A 19,386-nucleotide genomic window follows, 5' to 3' on the forward strand; every position below is an offset into this window, starting at 1 on the left:
ACAAGATATCAGAGCAGCTCTGAGCGCCATAAGCAGTGGAAAATGAGAAGACTTCAGTGTTCTGGGCTATTAAATGCTCCGTCACATCCTTCTCTCTGACCCACTCCTATATTCCAGCATCTCTAGTGTTTGGCTGTAATTAGAAGATTATTACTCCATTAAGGCAAACATTTCAAGTTTTTTTCTCATTATTTTCCAGAAAGTCTTTTTCTAGGTTCCTGCTTCCCATAAATTCCATTCATTTTGTTTCATTATTCCCCTTCACATTTGATTCTAGCTTCCTTTGGTGTCTTTGGTTTTCTTATTATTAAGAAACTCATATAGGGGCACCCTGGTGGCTCAGTCATTTGAGCTTGATTTCAGCTCAGGTCACGGGATCGAGCCCCACATCAGGTTCCAGGCTGAGTGTGGAAGCTTGCTTAAGAGTCTCTCTCTCTCTCTCTCTCCCACTGCCCCTCTCCCCTACTCATGCTCTCTCTCTGTCTCTCTCTCTCAAAAGAAAAAGAAAAAAAAAATCCCATATAATTTCTACCTGTGGAATATAGTGAAAAAAGAGGAAGATGTAGGTGATAGACAGTCTTGCTATGTAGCTTTAAGAACACAGTTGTTCAACGAAATTACTTTAGTAATGAAAATCTAAAATCCTGTAAGTGATAGTCTCTAGTTCCTTACCAAAGACTAGAAAGTGAAGAAACTCTTCTCAATGTGCGATGCAAGCCTTTCTTGAGGTTCACTTTAAAATCGGGGCCTTTTACTGCCCACCTTGCTTCTTGCCATAGAGTTGGGAATCATGACAGCACAAACCAAGACGAGCAGTAGCATTAACCTCCTGGGTTAGCTTCTGGAACCATCTTTGTTTATATCTTGTCTCACATTGAGTTGTGACTGTATCTGTCTCAGACAGTCCCTTAAAGGTAAGAATCCTAACAAGTGATCCTTTGTACACCCAGCTCAACACCTACCTCATAACGGATGCTCAGTAAAACACTTGTTAAATTGAATTGAACTGAGCTGAATTGAATTAGATTATAGTACCACAGGAGAAGGGGACTTTTTAGTTTGCTTTGTAAGCGAAATTGATTTAAAACAAAGCTAGGAAAGAAAAATCCTTCTTTTGTTGTTTTTCATAAACATAGTCTAAATTTGGGGTATAGATACCAATATGTTCACCGCCCATAATTTGTTAAGCATTCCACAGTGACTCATCAAAGTCCTCAAATAGATACTTTTTAAAAGTCACAATGGCCCTAGGAAATAAAATTAGACTTGGCAAATATAAATAGTATTTTCTCTTTGCAGTCAAAAATGTGGGGTCTTATTGATACGCAGAGGAGGATCATTAAGTATAATTTCAGTTAAGTTACTTCTTTTCTTTGCACCGGTAGCAGAGTCTGAAGGGAAGCAAATAAAGGTCACCGCTGAATTCCCGTAGGGTTTCCCAGCAGGTTTGTTTCATTCTTAACCATCACTGACCAAAGACTTCTTGTGCTGTCTTTCAAGAAAGCAGTGCTACTTCGTTTCCTGACACTTGTTTTCTGTCCTCCACGTGTCTCCAGTCCTACTGGCCAGAAAACCAGGCCAGACAGATGTGCCCATATTTCAGTAGCGGAATAAATGAATTTAGCTTCTACTCCTTTCCCTCTACTTCATCTTTTTTTTTTTCTTTTGCAAAGGAGTTTTCATTTAAATCCTCCAAGTGCCAAATCTGACAGGTCTAAAACTGCAAAACAGTAGTAATAATAAGGGACCTGGCCATCACCCCTCCCAACCCTCTGCTACAGGTCTGTCTCCTGAGCGTGAGTGTGGCACTTAAAAATACCGCCCCCAGAGCTCCTATATCACAGCAAAGGCTCTTTTGCCAACAGGAGCCATTCAAATGAATTCACTTATTCAGTATACCTTTATTGGGTCCCTGCTAGAAGTCAGCATCTGTGCTCAGTGAATGCTGGAGATCCACCCTGGAGATCGAAGAACTCTCAGACCCACCCTAAGCACCTCACAGTCTAGTGTGACAGAAATAACTGAGGAGTACCTATGGAATAATCATACAGAGCTAAAATAGCACCAGAAAGTGATTAGAGCCGTGGGAGGGATCCGTCCAGCATGGAGGAGTTTGAGAAGGCTTCACAGAAAAGGTGGCTTTTAATCCTTAGCCTTAAAGGATTTCATCAGGGGCGCCTGGGTGGCTCAGTCAGTTGAGTGTGCGACTTCAGCTGAGGTCATGATCTCATGGTTCGTGGGTTTGAGCCCCGCATCAGGCTCTGTGCTGACAGCTCGGAGCCTGGAGCCTGCTTCAGATTCTGTGTCTCCCTCTCTCTCTGCCCCTCCCCCACTAGTGCTCTGTCTCTCTCTTTCCCTCTCTCAAAAATAAACAAACATTAAAAATATATATACAGGATTTCGTCAGACAGAGAAGGGCTGTCTAGCATTTTGGACACAGGACCTAAGAGCAAACAGGTGGGAACGCACATGAGGTGTTTAGGGGACAGCAAGTGTTGGGGCGCTCTCGGGGCTGCAGGGTGGGAAGTGGAGTCAGCCGAGCAAGGGAACAATCCAGTGGCAGTATATGTGGGCCCGAGGGCACAGGTTCCAGAGCCTGGGTTTGAGTCACAGCTAAGCCACTTACTGGCTGTGGTGACCTTGGAAAATCACTTCACCTCTCCATAGCTTGATTTTGTCATCTTTTAAATAAGGATAATAGTGTCTATTTCACACATATGTACACATGCACATATGGCTTAAAACAGTTCTCAGAACACAATAAATACAAGTATGAGTTATTGCAAGGACACATTGTGAAGGGCCTCAAGTTTTAACTTGTGCGTCATTCTGTAAGCAAAAGAAAGGTCTTCAAGTGGAAGAGGCAGAAATATGCAATAGGATATCGTCTGTATTTTAGAAAATGAATTCTAGTGCCACTTTGCAGAGGACACTGGCTGAGGAGGAGACTGAAGGGACACAGTCCAAGTTCTGAAGCCATGTCGAGAGTACAGATAAGAGGTGCTTGATGGAACGTGGTTCTCAGTTAATACAGTAGCCTTGCGCTTAAAACTCCTGGGTTCCTAACTAGAAATTTCAAACGGGAAGTTTTAGCCTTACCAGATCTTGCAGATTTAGTGCTAAAAAACCCCATGAGAACCCTGGGGAGGAGCACAGAGGGAGGGCTCTCCTAGCCCGGATGTCTGAGTGCCCCGCACACCAGGCCAGTAATCCTTGCATACTCTTCACGATCTCCTTCATCCAGTCACAAGTCACAGGCAAGATCTTCTATTTTGGAGATGCTTTTTCTTTTCCCCCTTTGAGTAACCTCAAGTCTACCGGTCAGTTTCCTAGAGGAAGTTCTGGCTTCCGGACTGCACAGCAGAAGCAAGGAGAGCTCTCAAGTTACAGCGAGGTCCACAAGCAGACGGTGAACCTGAACCGGCGCGGGGAGAGGAGGCGCAGGGTGAGGAGGCCGGCGCAGCTCGCCCTCAACCTCCCTGCAGGCTTTCCCCACCGGCCGCAGGTGTTGGAGGAGAGCCTTGGGTTTCACGCTTGTCCTTATAACCCACCTCCAGGTAGCCTGCTCACTCCTGAACTGTAGGCACAGACACCCACACTCCCAGGGACAAGTTGAGAAGAACTCTGTGCCGGTCCTGACCCACCTTTCCCGTGGTTTCCTTATCAAATAAACAGATATATTCCTTGTATTTGACAGCACAATCACTTTGGTTTCTGATGAATTTTGTTGGGATCTCACTTGAGAAAATGGTTATCAGAGCTCAGAGGGGTTTAAAAAGTAAACCATTTGATGCACACACTACACATCCTCCCTTCTCTTGACCCCTTTTACTTTTCATTAACCACATTCCTGCACACCTCATTTTTGAAAACTCATCATGTTTCTGTAGAAAGCCATCCAAAAATTGTTCCTACACTGCAATTTTCTGTGGCACTGAGAAACCATGTATGACTACAATAAAAATCCATTTTGTGAAAAGATACAAGTTTTTATTTCTTTGGGGTTAATGGGGTTTATGGGAATTCGCAAGATGAGGCATGAGTTGGCTTTACACCAAACAGAGAGAAGGCATCACTTCTATCCAGAGGATATTTAAACTATGTCAACGCTCAGGCGATTAAGTATCCAGCTCTTGGCTTTGGCTCAGGTCATGATCTCACAGTTTGTGGGTTCAAGCCCCACATCGGGCTCTTGCGCTGACAGTGCGGACCCTGTTTGGGATTCTCTCTCCCCTCTCTCTCTGCCCCTCCCCCGCACGCATGCTCTGTTTCTCTCTCTAAATAAATAAACTTCAAAAAATTAATGTCAAGGCAGATGATAAGTTCTGGTGTCAATTTCAGTTCTCTTGAAAGCAGTGGAAGCTGATGTCACTAATGCCAGATTACAGCATCCTCAGATCATGGCAAAAACACAGCACAATCCCTCTCTGGCTCTCTGTAGGCCCTTTATATGTTTTTTAACCTTTCTTTCATGTGGAACCGAAAATATTCTCTAGCCTCAGATACCCTAGGCTCAAATCTGTCACAATTATCAGACTTTGGCGATGATATATAAATATAAATATAAATATAAATATACATATGATATATATGTAAAAGTGATAAACTACCTCATAGGATCGTCAGGATTAGATGAGATAATACATATAAAGCACTTAGAACATTGTAAACACTAAATGAAATTTGACTACAAATAGGACAGTAAGACTGATTCCTATCTCCAACTTGGGGTTAAAAAATCACTACATAAAAAGTTTGGATTCCTGTCAACCCTCCCACTGCACTAATCAGGACTCAAGAAATAAAAGGGAAAATAAAGGTCATTCCATCCATCCCCCTTTTCCCATTCCTCCTCCCCCTTTTCATCATTGTTTCTTTAACTTCCAGTCATGTGAAGCCCTAAGGCTTTTGGCCGTAGTATAGCTCAGAGCTAGGTCTTACTTCTCTTTTCTTTTTTTTTTTTTTTCTTTTTTTTTTTTTTTTTTTTGGTGGGTCACTTTAGGTACTTTTTTCTACTTTTCCAATTTTTATAATCCTAAAAAAGGGAGATAGCCTTCACTTGGGGAGACAGTATTTTATTTTTTATTTTTTATTTTTTTAAATTTACATCCAAGTTAGTTAGCATATAGTGCAACAGTGATTTCAAGAGTAGATTCCTTAGTGCCCCTTACCCATTTAGCCCATCCCCCCTCCCACAATCCCTCCAGCAACCCTCTGTTTGTTCTCCATATTTAAGAGTCTTAGGTTTTGTTCCCCTCCCTGTTTTTATATTATTTTTGCTTCCCTTCCCTTGTGTTCATCTGTTCTGTGTCTTAAAGTCCTCCTATGAGTGAAGTCATATGACATTTGGGGAAGACAGTATTTTAAATGCAGCAAGTTACACAGTCTTTTCAAATAAACAGAACCCTCCCTCCAAGCATGAAGACCTGTGCTTCCTTTCCTCGAGGCAAGATAACTCTTTGGAATAAGAAGAGTAAGAATGGAGACTTTTCTTAGACCATTGCCCTGAGTATTTGCCCGCTTCCATTCTGCTACCCAGCTGACAGTGCCAAGTCTAAGAAAAGAGCCTTACAGGGGCTCCTGGGCGGTTCAGTTGGTTAACCGTCTGCCTTTGGCTCAGGTCATGATATCTCTCTCTCAAAAATAAATAAATAAACAATTTTTAAAAAAGAGAGAAAGAGACAGAGCCTTAACTTCAGGATGTTTGATGCCAGAAGTTGGCATTTCTTTTTTTTTTTTTTTTAATGTTTATTTTTGAGAGAGAGAGTGCAAGCAGGGAAGGGGCAGAGAGAGAGGGAGACACAGAATCCAAAGCAGGCTCCAGGCTCTGAGCTGTCAGCACAGAGCCTGACGCGGGGCTGGAACCCACGAACCGCAAGATCATGACCTGAGCCCAAGTCAGACGCTTAACCAACTGAGCCACCCAGGCGCCCCTGGTATTTATTGAGGATGAAAGACTTAAATTTTTATTTAAGATTTACAGAGCTGATCACATTATTAGTGGCCTTTCATTTTTACCCTTTAAAAAACAGCATTTTAGTTAAAGTCTCATGTGCTTTTGATGCCCTCTCCTCCACAGATTGAAATGCCCTAGTCAAATGTCCCAGTTACTCTACAAAAGACGAGGCGCTGCTTTTAGGCGAACAACTTTTTGGATGACAGTTTTTGCCCAGTAAACTTGCAGGCAGCAACTCACAAATCCTCACTGGTGAGAGCTCCTTTCTTCCTCCCTCAAGTGGACTGGCTTATAAAACAGTCAACCGAAGCCTGGGTGGCTCAGTCCATTAAGCATCCGACTTCAGCTCAGGTCATGATCTAATGGTTCGTGAGTTTGATCCCCACATTAGGTTCCTGTCTGACAGTGCAGACCTTGCTTGGGACACTCTCTCTCTCTCTCTCTCTCTGCCCCTACCCACACTTTCTCTCTCCCTCTCTCAAAATAAATGAACTTAAAAAAAAAAAGTCAACTGAAGAATGAAAACTGGCAGTTGTATCTTATCCATGGTGATGCTGTTAGTGGGGTAACCCCATCACAGGTCCTCCCAGTATCTTATCTCCAAAAAGAGAAATTAACGTATTTTTGTGGTTTATGTGTATGGCAGTGTCAAGCTCACTGAAGACACAGCGCTATGAAAATGTGCAAAAGAGCCCATAAGTTCTCACTCTGAGATTTCTCACTTAAGAACTGGTCTTTGGAAACAGTCCTAAGTCATAGATCCCAATAGATCCCAATTCAGGTGCCATGAGGATCACCTGGTGGGAGAGAAGTCAGTTGGAGAATAGGCCCCGGAAGAGTATGGCACAGGGGAAGAGGCGTGCGTAATAGGACCAGGGGAGACAAAACTGTGGGAAGGCAGGGGCAGGATAACATGAGGCAGTACAGCAGTGCAGGTTAGTGGCGGGGGGAGAAGCCCAGAGATTTATGTAACATCTTAAGGAGCAAATAGGCAAGAAAGGTTCTCCAGCCCACATGCATCTGTTCTGGAATCTGAAAATTACTTTGGAGGGTTTTGATTTCCGAGCAGTCCCTCTGCCTGATGTTCCACAAGGCTCCAGCACCTGCCTGATGCCACACACAAGGACCCCACTACCGTGCATAGAGAAGACACTCAAATATTTGTTGACTAAAAGGAGGGGAAAGAAGGAAGATGGGGCAAGTCATGAATTACATGTTTCCCATACACCAGAATCTATTTAAACTCTGAATTCAGACTGCTCTGATCTATCTGGCCAGCAAGCCCTCAAAAGATCATGCAGGCTAGTACACTGGGACATTTTGCTTCCTCATTATGAAGACACCCCTGGATTTTCTTATTCTTGAGAAATACAGATGGTGGGAAGGGGAGAGGGGCTGTGTGTGTATATGGTGTGGTGTGTGTGTGTACAAAGCCTAAACGGTAGGCTGGAGTCTGAAAACCTGGATTCTAATCCATTTAGCCAGTAACGTGCTGGGTAAACTTGGGCAAGCCGATTGATTCGCCGAGCAGTTTACTCATTTTCCAAGTGGGAATAATATTTATTCTACATACCTCACAAGGTGGCACTAAAGATTTAAAGAAATGATGTACAAGAGCATTTTGCAAGGATAAATTTCTTTATCAGACTAAAATAGAGGAATTAATTAGTATGGTAAATGAAAAGAGGTTAAGAGGAATATTGTTGGATTAGGAGGAAAGGAGGGTGCCAGAAAAAGAGAGAAGCCCCTGTTCATTTGACAGATGCCAGAAAAAGCTGAGCCCACCCCATTCCTCAAACCACAAAATTGGCCAATACTTCCTTTTATCTGGAGACATCTCCAGAAAAAAGAGTTCTTCCTTTTCCCTGCTCCTGTGTGCCGGGGATTAGTATTCATTTAGTGGTTATTGCGTGTCTACCATACGCCAGGAGATGTGTCTGCTTGCTGTTATTCAATAATTGACCCTAGAGGGCAACACTTGCATATTTTCATAGGACTTTCACAGGTCACCTCTGATAGTCCCCTTTGCTTGTTGATGGAAGTGGTGGTTCATCCCTCACCTTTTAATACATGGAGGCACAGAGGCCTAAAGAAATTCGGTCACGACCTAAGGCCACAAAGTGGTGATGATGAAACTAGTGCCCAAACCTGGGTCTCCTGACTCGCCTCCTCCCCTTAAATATGTATGGGGGGGGGGGGGGGGCGAGTGGGGAGGAATGAAGTTACTAAGATGTTGGTCTGTAAGCTCTGAAGCAGATCTGGTGTAGGAGGCATCAGCAGCCATTCCCCCAGTCATCAGAGCATCTTCTGGGCATTGAGCCCTTCCCTCCACTGGACTCTGATGGGATGTTTACATGTCAGTGCGGCGGGAAGAGATACCCAGGGTCGTAGGAAGTTTAAGCCTCCCCCGGAGCTTACATTTAAAGCCACATGATATTCTGGACAATGGCTTTGGAGACAGAGAAATCTCCTCCTGCCAGGAATTAGCATGTGTGTCTGCACATCCCTGAGCCATCCTGAGTCTCACTTTTCTCTGTGTGCAATGGAGATCATTCTATCCACTTCATCCTTAGGCTCAAAGAAGGCCCGAGGCTTTGTAAACGGGCAGAATTGTGCATTAGTATTAATTCCACTCTCAACGCGTCCCCCTACACATCGACACCCCCATGCTCCCGGAACGTAAAACTTTTCCCCAACGTCTGACCTACCCAGGCCACTATCTCTGCCACCTAAGGATCGTGAATTCCAGATGCCAGTTCCCGCTCTTGTTTTTGTTTTCTGTTTGGGAGGGAGCCAATCTCGATCTGGGTTATCTCGGTCTTCCTAAACCTCTCCCTATTATCCGCTCCGGCTGCCTCCGCGGTCTGTCCGGGCAGGTCCGGCGGGGTGGGGGGTGCGGGTGGGGGTCTCCCGGGCCCCACCTCTCGCTCGGGCCGCAGGTGCGAGCGTGGGTCCCGCGCCCCCCCTTCCCCGGGGAGCCGCTCTCCGGCTGGGTTTGGGTCCGTCTTCTTCACCCTCAGCGAGTCAGAAACAAAGGAGGGGGGGTGGGGGAGCGCACCATCTCCGGCTCCGCGATTCGCCCTTTATTCTGAACTCGCAACGTCAGCGGGCCGGCGGATGGAACGGCAGGGCGCGGGCCGGGCCGGGGAGCAGGCAGCGGGGGCGCGCGGGGGCCCGGGCCGCGTGGGCGCCGGGATGGAGGGCGCCGGGGGGCGGGGAGCGGGCGTGCGTGTGTGTGCGAGTGCGAGGGAGGCCGGCCTCTAGTGTAACCGGAGCTACAAAGAAGGGGAGCGTCCGGGAGAGGGAGGGCGGAGCGGCGGCGGCGCCGGGGGCAGCTCCGCCAGCCGCCCCTTCCCCCGCGCCCGCGCCCACCCGGAACGATGAAGAAGAACAATTCCGCAAAGAGGGTGAGTGCGCCCGCGCCCGCCACCCACCGCCCCGAGGGCCCCAGCCCCGCCGCCCCGGGGGCTTCCGTGCGGGGACTCGGCTCGGGGGCGCGGACTTGGCTCACTTTCCTCCCGCCGCCCCCCCCCCCCCACGGCGCCCCCTCCCCCGGGCTCCCGGCCGCCTCCTGCGTGTGCTCTGTGGCGGCGAGGAGACAATGAGAGAGAAAATGAAACGCCGTTTCTCCCGGCGTGGCGGGGCCCGAGGCTGCAGGCGGGGGCGGGGGGCCCGGCGGCGATCCCGAGGCTGCCCTCCACCCAGGCTGGGCCCTGGCCCCCCGCTCTCGCACTTGGAGTTGTTTATCTGGGGGACGAGGGAGGGCGGCCGTGGGGGAGAGAGTTGCCCCGAGCGCAGACCTGCCGAGAAGTGGGGAGCGAACGTTGGGCTCCCTGAGTCCAGCCTGGGGAGGGGGTGGGGGGAGGGGGCGGTCGCGGGAAAGAAGGGGCGAGGGGAGCCGAGGGGGGTCGCGAGGGACGGAACGAGAGGAGGGAAAAGCGATAGCCCCCTAACCGGACGGTTCTGCTCTTGCACGGGGGCAGGGGCCTCAGGATGGAAACCATCCGTCCGCACCTCCGGAGAAGGTCGGCTGGGTCCGGAAATTCTGCGGGAAAGGGATTTTCAGGGAGATTTGGAAAAACCGCTATGTGGTGCTGAAGGGGGACCAGCTGTACATCTCTGAGAAGGAGGTAGGTGCCCTTTACCACCTCTGTCCCCGTTTTCTCATATTCCCCGTTTTGTCCCTCCACAGGGGACTTCCCTATCTCCGTCCTCCCCCTGCCCTCAACCCCCATTTTGTTCCAAAAGCAAGTTCAGCAATTCGGTTGGTCTCTACCCCCATCAGATCTGCAGAGAGAGGTCACCCCTTCTCTAGAAGACCCGGGTTGGAATTCGAAGTTGAGTGTGCATCTTATTTAATGAATTTTCTTTGCAAACACCTTTCTGGCAATGACAATAACCCCCCTCGCAAGAGGTCCCAAAAGTTCTAAGTGTCCTCTGTTGCCCCGTACCCCGTCCTGGCAGCTGGCTGAAGGTAGGATTTTTTTTTCTTTGCTACTGCTGCTGAAAAACTCTATTCAGCTTCTCCTCCACCCCTTCCTGTCCCCCCCAACCCTAAGCCAGCTAGCCTCCTCTTTTCCTGTCTCTAGAAGGAAGGTCTACGCAGGTCATCTCACCAGTGCAGCTGTCCCAATCACAGAAAACATGCACAGCCCTGGGTCATCCTCACATGACCTCAGGTAGAGTATCTGTGAGTGTAGTTGTTTCTGTTGAAGCCAAGGTTCCTAGCCAGTATGCTTCCTAATCCATTTAAAGAAAAAAAAAGGCAAGGAACGTATTCTCCACCATTCCCAACTTCCCCCATTTGTATCAGAAAGGAGACAAATGGAGTCACGAACTCTTGTAAGTCTCTGCAGAGTTAAAATGAAGCCCACAGTCCACATTCGGAACCTGAGCCCAGATCATTGAATCCAGACTCTTTTTTATCTCTATAATTCGAGAGACCCGTACCACTTGAGAAACTGAGTTGCCCCTCCGTGAGTTAGAAGTCATTCCAGCCCCTACCTTCTGAGACTGTGTCAGCATAGCCTGGGAGACTGTCCCCTGCGCCCCTGGTAGGATGGGCCCCTCTTCCCCCAATCCCGTGTTCCCTAACCCCTGGAGGCTCCTGGGAGTCCACCCTGAGTTCTAACCTCTTCTGCTTTCTGCAGACTATATTTAGGTAAATAAATCCTTTTATGGTATTGAAACAGCCACACGCGCAGTCCTAGAGAAAGTATTCATCCGAACAGAACATCTACCTAGGCAAGTAGGGAAGAACAAAGCTGTGTCAGGGCCAGAGAGAGACATCCCCTTCAGGGTGTTTCAGCCTTACTGTTTACACTAAGCCAGGAACTTGGTGATGGAGGGAGGTGAGAGAAGAATTTGATTGCAGGATTTATTTTTAAGGGCCACTTCTACCCAATCCCAAATCCTATAGAAGGTTTTTCCATAATTGGCTGGCTTTCCAGTTTAAAAAATAATACTAAGAAGCAAGTGTCAAAGTGTATCTCCTGTCTTCCTCAAACTTCATAATGGCAGGAAACTCTGGTGAGCAGTCAGAGAGAACTTCCTACACGTCAGAGGGGAACCATGAGAACAGTGAAAGGGGTAGAAGAAAGAAGACATTTTTTTTTCTTGTTTATGTTCGTCCCAAGAACAGAGTCTGGGGGGCAAAAGAGCATACTTGTTTCTTGTGTGTGGAGGAAGGAGTACGGAGACAGGGGGAAGGATGGAATGACCTCAGCCTCCCATGCCTGGTGTCCTGTGAGTCAGGAGCATCTGACTGGTCACGGGGCCCACTGCTCCTGCTGAGAAAGGCACAGGAGAAGTGGGAACCAGCCTACTGTCACCTCTCTTCTTGGGAGCCCGTCCGTGCCACAACGGGCCTGGGCTGAGGGTGAAGCTGACCCAGGATTCTAGGCTCTATTCTGTCCACTTCCCATAAGCTCCGGAGCTAAGAGATTCAAGATCTGTGTTTGAAATGCAAAGTATAATGTTTGTAACCTATGTGTTAGTGCAAAAATATTCTTAACCCTCTCCTCTTGATTTTTCAGTGGTCTTTTTTTTTTCGTTACTTATCATAAAGGCAGGATCTCCCACAACTGCCTGCACCAAGGAAATCCTTCTGTATTTGTTATTAATCATTTTCCTCATTCTCAAAGGGCACCTTATGATCATGGGGTTGATGTAGAGCAACAGGAACTAGATCTTCGGGAGATCTCATGGTAGAGGAGACTGGGTTCAGGGCATCTGTTTTGGCAAGGGAAAATCCCTTTCTGCAGGCTCCGGGGAAAAGAAAGGTTCACTCTGGAAGATGGGAAATTATAAATGAGGCTTTGGGAACTTGACGGAGGAAAAACCGTACAGCAGAGAACAAGGGCCTTGGAGTTACCCATCTTCCCTGGGAACCCCTGCCCTGTCAGGGCCCGACCCCTGTCACTGTCCCCTGCTTCCTGGAGCTCCTTGTCAGCCGTGTTCCTGCCCTTCCCTTCTCCCCTTCCTGTAAGGGAAACAGAACAAGTAACTCTCCTTCCCTGGTTGCATATACACACCCAGCACTTTCCTCTCCAGGGCTTCTGGTCTCTGCTGATAGCCTCCAATCTGAGGAGGGAGGGCAGGTGACCTGATGCATCACCCTGCCTCCCTGCCCCGTGTTTCTGGGAATTGTTCTCGGATCCCCTTGCTGACATCTTCCTCACTTCCATCCACAATCCTCCCAGGCCTCTGGTCACTTCCCGGCCCAAAGCCAGGGAGCCCTGGGAAAGGGACAGCCCTGTGCCAGGGCAAACAGACAGATATACGAGCAGTCATTGACCCAAATGAGGCTGTGCAATTAGCCCCCCTCCTCTGCATCAGCCGCTGGGCCTGCAGCAAGTCTTAAAACAGACTTTGGGGCTCCTGGGTGGGTCAGTCAGTTAAGTGTCCCAACTCTTGATTTTAGCTCAGGCCATGATCTCACGATTCATAAGTTTGAGGCCCAAGTCGGGCTCCCGTGCTAGCAGCTCAGGGCCTGCGTTGAAAATCTCTCTCTCCCTCTCTCTCTCTGCCCCTCCCCTTCTCACTTGCTGTCTCTCAAAATAAACATTTTTTTTAATAATGAAAAAATAAAACAGACCTTGGCAGAAATGTTACTGGAATTTGTGGCACTCTGCAAAGGCTAGTTGGGTCAGAGGATATGGATAGGATTGTGGTCTCTGATTAGACCTTCCGCAAGAGAGTTCAGAGCCAAATGCTGGCTACAGCTGCTAAGGGTAGAACCAGGGTGCCAGATAGATACCACATGCAGGAAAGGCTACGTTTAGACACAAGAACTGCCCGGCAGTAAGGGGCTTAGGCTCTCAAATTGGAACAATGGCAAGAAGTAGCAGAATACAAGTCTGAAATTTTGTCCTCCAGGGACAGTATAAGTGCATCTTTGTCTAGAGAGAGGTAGAGGATTGTTTTTTAATGTCTTACTTACTTAATTTGAGAGAGAGAGAGTGTGTGCGCACATAAGCAGAGGAAAGGGGCAGAGAGAGAGGGAGACAGAGAATCAGAAGCAGGCCCCAGGCTCCGAGCTGGCAGCACAGAGCTCAGCAACTATGAGATCATGACCTGAGCCGACATCAGACGCTTAACCGACTGAGCCACCCAGGTGCCCAGAGGTGGATGATTTAAATGGCTTTTGAGGCCTGCAGGGGCTAGGTTGGGTTGCCAGAGTACCTTGGAGGGAAGAAGGAGGGTTAACTACAGGTGTATTTTTCAGCATGTCTGAACAAACTGAACACAGGGGAACGCTGTTTCTGTGGTGCTGAAGCTCCTGAAAGGAATGAGGTGGATGACTCTAGAATAGTGTAGATCTGAGGAGGGAGTCAGGTCAGGTACTAAAGCAGCAGTGCAAATGTTTAATAAGATGGGGGCGCCCAGAGGCGGCCTTTGCCTCCAGACATGCCCTGATGCCGGCCCTGCTGGTCTCTCCTCCCTCTGGATGATCAGCATCCACGTCTATCCAGGTCTTGCTTTCTTCAGGATGATAGGATTAACCTACTAGCCGTCTAAGCCGTGTCTTGAAGGACAAAACAGGGTCAGAGTGACATCGTGGGGCTCCGGAAACAAGTAGCTTAGCTGAAGAGAGTGCCGATAAGGGGTTTAAACGGAAGCCCGCCTGAGGAGTCAGGGCAAGGCCTGCGAGCGGGCCTTGGGTAGGACAGCCCCCCTGTCCTGTCATCCCTCCCTTCTCCTCAGGCTTCTGCTTCCCAAGTTAGGGCTAAACTAACACTCTGGGGGAGGCACCAAGTAATTTTCTCCTCAGCACCTCCCCTCTAACCCTCCCCTAGGTAAAAGATGAGAAAAATATTCAAGAGGTATTTGACCTGAGTGACTATGAGAAGTGCGAAGAGCTCCGGAAATCCAAGAGCAGGAGCAAGAAAAATCATAGCAAGTTTACTCTTGCCCACTCCAAGCAGCCTGGCAACACGGTATGTCCCGTATGTTCCGCCCCGGGAACCTCAGCCCGCTTGTGTGTAGGGGGCAGGGGAGAAACCCTTCCCTCTGCGGGTTCTCCCTCTCCACTCCAGGTTCAGAGGCTGGACTTGCTCTCCTGCCAACTTTTGTTATTTAACCCCAGAATATCCTGGCCATTTCCTTCCCTCCGGGCAAGCCAGCCTTTAAACTGTCCGACCACAAAGATCATATCTCTCTCTCCTCTCATTCTCTCTCTCTCTCTTTCTCTCTCACACAGACACACACACGCATGCATGCACACACGCACACGCATACATCTCTTGGGAGAAAATCACTTTTCCCTGTACCCTGATGGGTGGTTGAAGTTCTGAATCTAGTTTCTCTTGTCTGAGGGACCTCAGGGAAGTTCCTGTCACATTCTGTTTACTCAGACCTTTAAAGATCTTTACTTTGGTACATGTCCTTTACCGAACCTCCTCTCATTCTCTCCAGCACCATATTAGTATCCATTACCCTTCTTAACTCTTCCCTGGTCATTTCTAAAGCAACCTCTAAGCTGTGGCCCCTTCTAGGAAGAAAGGCTGGTTTCCTTAGGTTATGGATGACTCCAGAAGCAGAAGGCCTCTCCTTCTAGGAGCTGGGTCTGAGGGAACGAGACAGTAACTTCTTCACTGTCATAGTGAGGCACCAACCGCAAAGCCCTGGCTGAACCACGAATGTCTCCCCCACAGGCTCCCAGCCTCATCTTCCTGGCAGTTAGTCCAGAAGAGAAGGAATTGTGGATCAATGCCCTCAACTCTGCTATCACCCGAGCCAAGAACCGTATCTTGGATGAGGTCAGGGGGCTCATCCGGAGGGGAGGAACACCGGCGCAGAGGCAGTAATTGTGACTCACTAAAGGGGGAGATTACAGGGCGGCCCCCCCTTACATGCTTCCCCCCACCAGCTACACTTCTTTAGCTCCCTTTAAAAACCCCATTCTCCTACCTTCTAAGTCCCTCTGCCACAACGCCTCTTTCCCTGCTTTGTGATGCATGGGGCCAGCCCCAGAGGCCCCGCATGTGCGGTAAATGCCTTGCCCTTGGATCTTCTCAGAAGCAGTTAATGGGGTGGGTTTATTTCCCAGTCCAGGCAGGTGCAGGCCTCAGGGGCTGCTGGGTCAGGACAGAGTCTCTGAAGAGCACCCATGACTCACAGTGCATCTCTTCAGGTCACCGTCGAGGAAGACAGCTATCTCGCCCACCCCACTCGAGACAGGGCAAAAATCCAACACTCCCGCCGCCCCCCAACGCGGGGACACCTAATGGCCGTGGTACGTAAGATTGTAAGAAAGTAAAAGTTGTGGAAGGGCCGGTTCCACATCTATGTCAGACATGATGGTACCTGAGACCGCCCACCAGAGGCATTTGTGGTACCAAGGTCAAAGGCTGGGGCAGTCCCTCTACCCGTCCCCCTGCCTGATTCCTCCATATCAAAAATATTTAGCACCTTATGAGTTCAAAAGTCCTTGCCCTCATTTCATCCTTTGTGGGGAAATGAGATATACCCACAAGGAAAGTGAAGGAGTAGAAGAGGTGAATGCTGTTCCAGGGAATGTAAGCGACCCCGCAGCGGCTGGCTATTCTGGCCGGTGACAGCATTAAGCACTGCAGTCGTCTCCAGGAGGAAGGCTCACTGTGAACCACTGTAACACACAAAGTGTGGTTCCTTTCCCTGTCCGAGCCTTCGGTCTCTAGGGAGAGAGCCAGCCGGGTACAGTAGAACCGGGCAGAACTGGGTTGGGGCCTAGCTTTGCGCTTTGCTCTCTCTGTGTGATTCCCTGAAGCTGCACGTCACTGCCCTTAAAGCGGGACGGTTAATCGTGCCCGCCTTGAAGGGTCGCTGTGAGGAAGGATTGAAGCAATTTATGTATCAATCCACATGAGGTACCGAACACCCCTGTCAGTTTTTTATTACAGTATTCTGGAAATAGAACAAGTTTTGTTTTAAGGCAAGGGGCTCAGGGTTGTCAGGAGCAGAAGCGGTTGAGGTGTGTGGCTCTGAGGGTACAGGTGGAGGAGGACAGTTACTTGCTGTGTGGAGTATCCTGAGTGTGTCAGACCCAGTTCGATGCTTAGAGTCCACTAGACAGAGGAGAAAGACACTCTTCAGGAAACTCATAGTAAAGCGGAGAATTGGGGAAACCAGCAGAAGCTACTTTAGATCACAGAAAAATGAGAGAAAGGTTCAAACCACCATCAAAGGAGTAAGAAAAAGTAAAAAAGCCCAAGGGCTTGGTGAGGATGGCGTGCTTCTCATTCAGGGAAGGCACGTCGAGGAGGGAAGTGACCAGTTTGCGTCTCTCTCCCAGTCAGTCCCGAAGGGCCCACTGCTGGCAATTCTTCCCCTTCATTCCCGCCCTCTCCCCTCCAGGCTTCCACCTCTACCTCGGATGGGATGCTGACCTTGGACCTGATCCAGGAGGAAGACCCTTCTCCCGAGGAACCCACCTCTTGTGCCGAGAGCTTCCGGGTTGACCTGGACAAGTCTGTGGCCCCGCTGGCAGGCAGCCGGCGGAGAGCAGACTCTGACCGTATCCAGCCCTCCTCAGACCGAGCAAGCGGCCTGCCCCGAGCTTGGGACAAGCCAGACAGAGGGGCCACCTACACCCCCCAGGCACCCAAGAAGTTGACCCCCACGGAGAAAGGCCGCTGCGCTTCCTTGGAGGAGATCCTGTCTCAGCGGGACGCCGCCCCCGCCCGCAGCCCCCAGCTGCGGGCCGAGGACCCCCCAGCCTTCATTCCATCCCTTCCGGGGCAGCTGTCCCGGATCCAGGACCTGGTAGCCAGGAAACTGGAGAAGACTCAGGAGCTGCTGGCAGAGGTTCAGGGACTGGGAGATGGAAAGCGAAAGGCCAAGGACCCCCCTCGGTCCCCTCCCGATTCGGAGTCCGAGCAGAGGCTGCTGGAGACCGAGCGGCTGCTTGGAGAGGCCTCGTCCAATTGGAGCCAGGCGAAGAGGGTGCTGCAGGAGGTCAGGGAGCTGAGGGACCTGTACAGACAGATGGACCTTCAGGCCCCCAGCCCCCACCTCACACCAGGCACTCAGCACAGTCAGTACCGCAAGAGCCTGATGTAAAGGCAGGGGGACGGTGGCCGGGACTTGGGGGGTGCACAGACTCATCTCCGAGTGTTGCAGGATAAAGCTTTTTTATTTACCTCAGTTGAAAAAAAGAAACTCGTTGCGCATGCTGATGCCCAGTCCTCTTCCCACCCTCTTTCCCTTCCCTGTCCCTGTCTCTCGGACACCTAAATTGCCTCAGGGTTGAGGAGGTGACCCCTACAGCAATGCTAAAAAGCTTTCACCTAGAGGAGAGATAGAGGGGGATACGGGCATAGTCTGGCCATCCACACACACCACCCCTCTGAGGCATGGCGGGGAATGCCTGCTCCCGAGGACATGTGTAAGCTCCTGAGTTTGGGGGAAGGGTTTTTCTCCTATGTCCCATTCCCAGTTTTCTATCAGAGGGTGGCATGTCAGCTACCCAGCTCTAGCCCTAGGGATAGGGAAGCCATTGCCACCTGTGTGTGCACACAGAAGTGACATCTGCCCCAGCCCTGATCAGGGTGTGTGGGATCCCACAAGACACCAGCTTCTTGCCTCATAGCCTCTGAATGACACTGAGCTGTCTGGATCTCTTGCCGGGTTTCTCCTTTTAATCTCCCACAGCCTTCCCACTACTGACTCAAAGATCCAATGCTGGGCAGATGGCATTGGTTTGGCCCTTTGGTGAGGGGGGCCCAGTGCAGGGGAACTAGGGACAGCTGACCCCACAGAAGAACCCCACTAAGAATGAAACTGATTTGCAATGCGAGCTGGGCAGGATTGAGGGGAAAACCAAAAGCATGCCCGTGTTCCTCTTTTTGGCCAAGCTAGGGCTTCTGTAGCCTCTCCCTCTCCTTCCTCAAACCTGTCTTCCAACACTCATCAAGCCCCAACTTCGGCAAAACATCTTTATGCTCGTGCCACCACCCTCCTGGCCAGGCCCCCCTGCATTCTTAATGGTAGATTCCACACGCTCCTTGTATTTTGTTTGCTTCTTTCCTTTGAAGTCCCTGAGATCAAGTCAGCAACAGTGACTGGGTCCAGAGAAGACTTGGGAAGGCAAGAGTGGTTTTTGACAAGAAGGGGACAGAGCTTCATGAATCAAGTAGAGGGGTTAGAAACCACTTTGAAGTATATGTGCCCCTTGCTAGCCCCTCTTCCCTACATCTCTGGCCTCCAAGACCTAGAGCCTCTCTGGGGGTGAGAAGGAAGACGGGGTAACACCGGGACAGACTGTCGGTCTTGGCGATGAGTCTGCCCCGTTGGGACATTCAGGAAAATGGGGTAGGAAGGAGAAAAGGAGAGTCCTCTGGGTGGAACACAGACGCTTCAATTCCCATTCTTCTGCTCTGGGATTTGTTCCTCCTGTATCATGTATGTATGATCTCCTCCTGTATCAGTATGATGGGGGACTGTCTCCAAGTTAAATGGTCTCTGTGGAAGAGAAGTTCTTGCTTTTAGCCCTGCACCATGTGATCCTGAAGATTTTCCCTAGATCTAGCCTGTACATCTCTCAACCAGTCTCTTCCCTGAGGAATGTGTATCCTACTTGAGTGAGGGACAGCGCACCAGAGCACCACCTGAATGTTGTCCCCAAGATCTCCTGGGGTAGCATGGGAGGAAATCAGTCTGCAGACCTGCCTTCCTCCAAACAGGCCTTCCTCTCCTAAACTCAGCAGATCTACCCATTGTCAAATCAGGAAAATTTACTTTCTTTGTGTAGGTCCCACCTTTGTATTAATTTTATCTTACCAGTATTTTTCCTCTTTTTCTTCCTTATTGCTCCCTCACAATGAAGAAAAAGACAAGAGCGAGAAGGACATGTATATCCCAACATGCCAATTACCTGTGGCTCCCAGGGGGGCTAGAGCACAGAGGGGGACACTGGGAGGAGAATGACAGGTGAGGAGAGCAGAAAAGAA

General features: G+C 49.5%; 2 protein-coding genes across 2 annotated transcripts in view; both read left to right on the plus strand.

Moving 5' to 3' along the window:
• Positions 1 to 3,689, plus strand: part of VPS45 (vacuolar protein sorting 45 homolog) — a 65,037-nt gene extending 61,348 nt beyond the window's left edge. The window contains exon 15 of the mRNA XM_042953817.1: positions 3,326 to 3,689. Within this exon, the coding sequence (XP_042809751.1) occupies positions 3,326 to 3,413 (88 nt within the window). The 3' untranslated portion in view covers positions 3,414 to 3,689. The remainder of the gene's footprint in view (positions 1 to 3,325) is intronic.
• A 5,458-nt stretch (positions 3,690 to 9,147) lies between these two features.
• On the plus strand, positions 9,148 to 17,581 carry PLEKHO1 (pleckstrin homology domain containing O1). The gene is made up of 6 exons (XM_042953819.1): positions 9,148 to 9,363; positions 9,940 to 10,086; positions 14,254 to 14,394; positions 15,112 to 15,216; positions 15,591 to 15,692; positions 16,793 to 17,581. The coding sequence occupies exons 1-6, from the start codon at positions 9,337 to 9,339 to the stop codon at positions 17,495 to 17,497; spliced, it is 1,227 nt and encodes a 408-aa protein (XP_042809753.1). The 5' UTR covers positions 9,148 to 9,336; the 3' UTR covers positions 17,498 to 17,581.
• Positions 17,582 to 19,386: the final 1,805 nt, after the last annotated feature.

This window comes from Panthera leo, chromosome C1, assembly GCF_018350215.1.
Source record: "Panthera leo isolate Ple1 chromosome C1, P.leo_Ple1_pat1.1, whole genome shotgun sequence".
Lineage (NCBI taxonomy): Eukaryota > Metazoa > Chordata > Mammalia > Carnivora > Felidae > Panthera > Panthera leo.

What these genes read in the sequence shown, in the direction of transcription:
- PLEKHO1 (XM_042953819.1), top strand. Translation starts at nt 9,337, where the DNA reads ATGAAGAAGAACAATTCCGCAAAGAGG. An exon ending in AGAACAATTCCGCAAAGAGG is followed by an intron (nt 9,364 to 9,939) that starts GTGAGTGCGCCC and finishes GCACGGGGGCAG; the next exon opens with GGGCCTCAGGATGGAAACCA. An exon ending in GGGGACACCTAATGGCCGTG is followed by an intron (nt 15,693 to 16,792) that starts GTACGTAAGATT and finishes TCTCCCCTCCAG; the next exon opens with GCTTCCACCTCTACCTCGGA.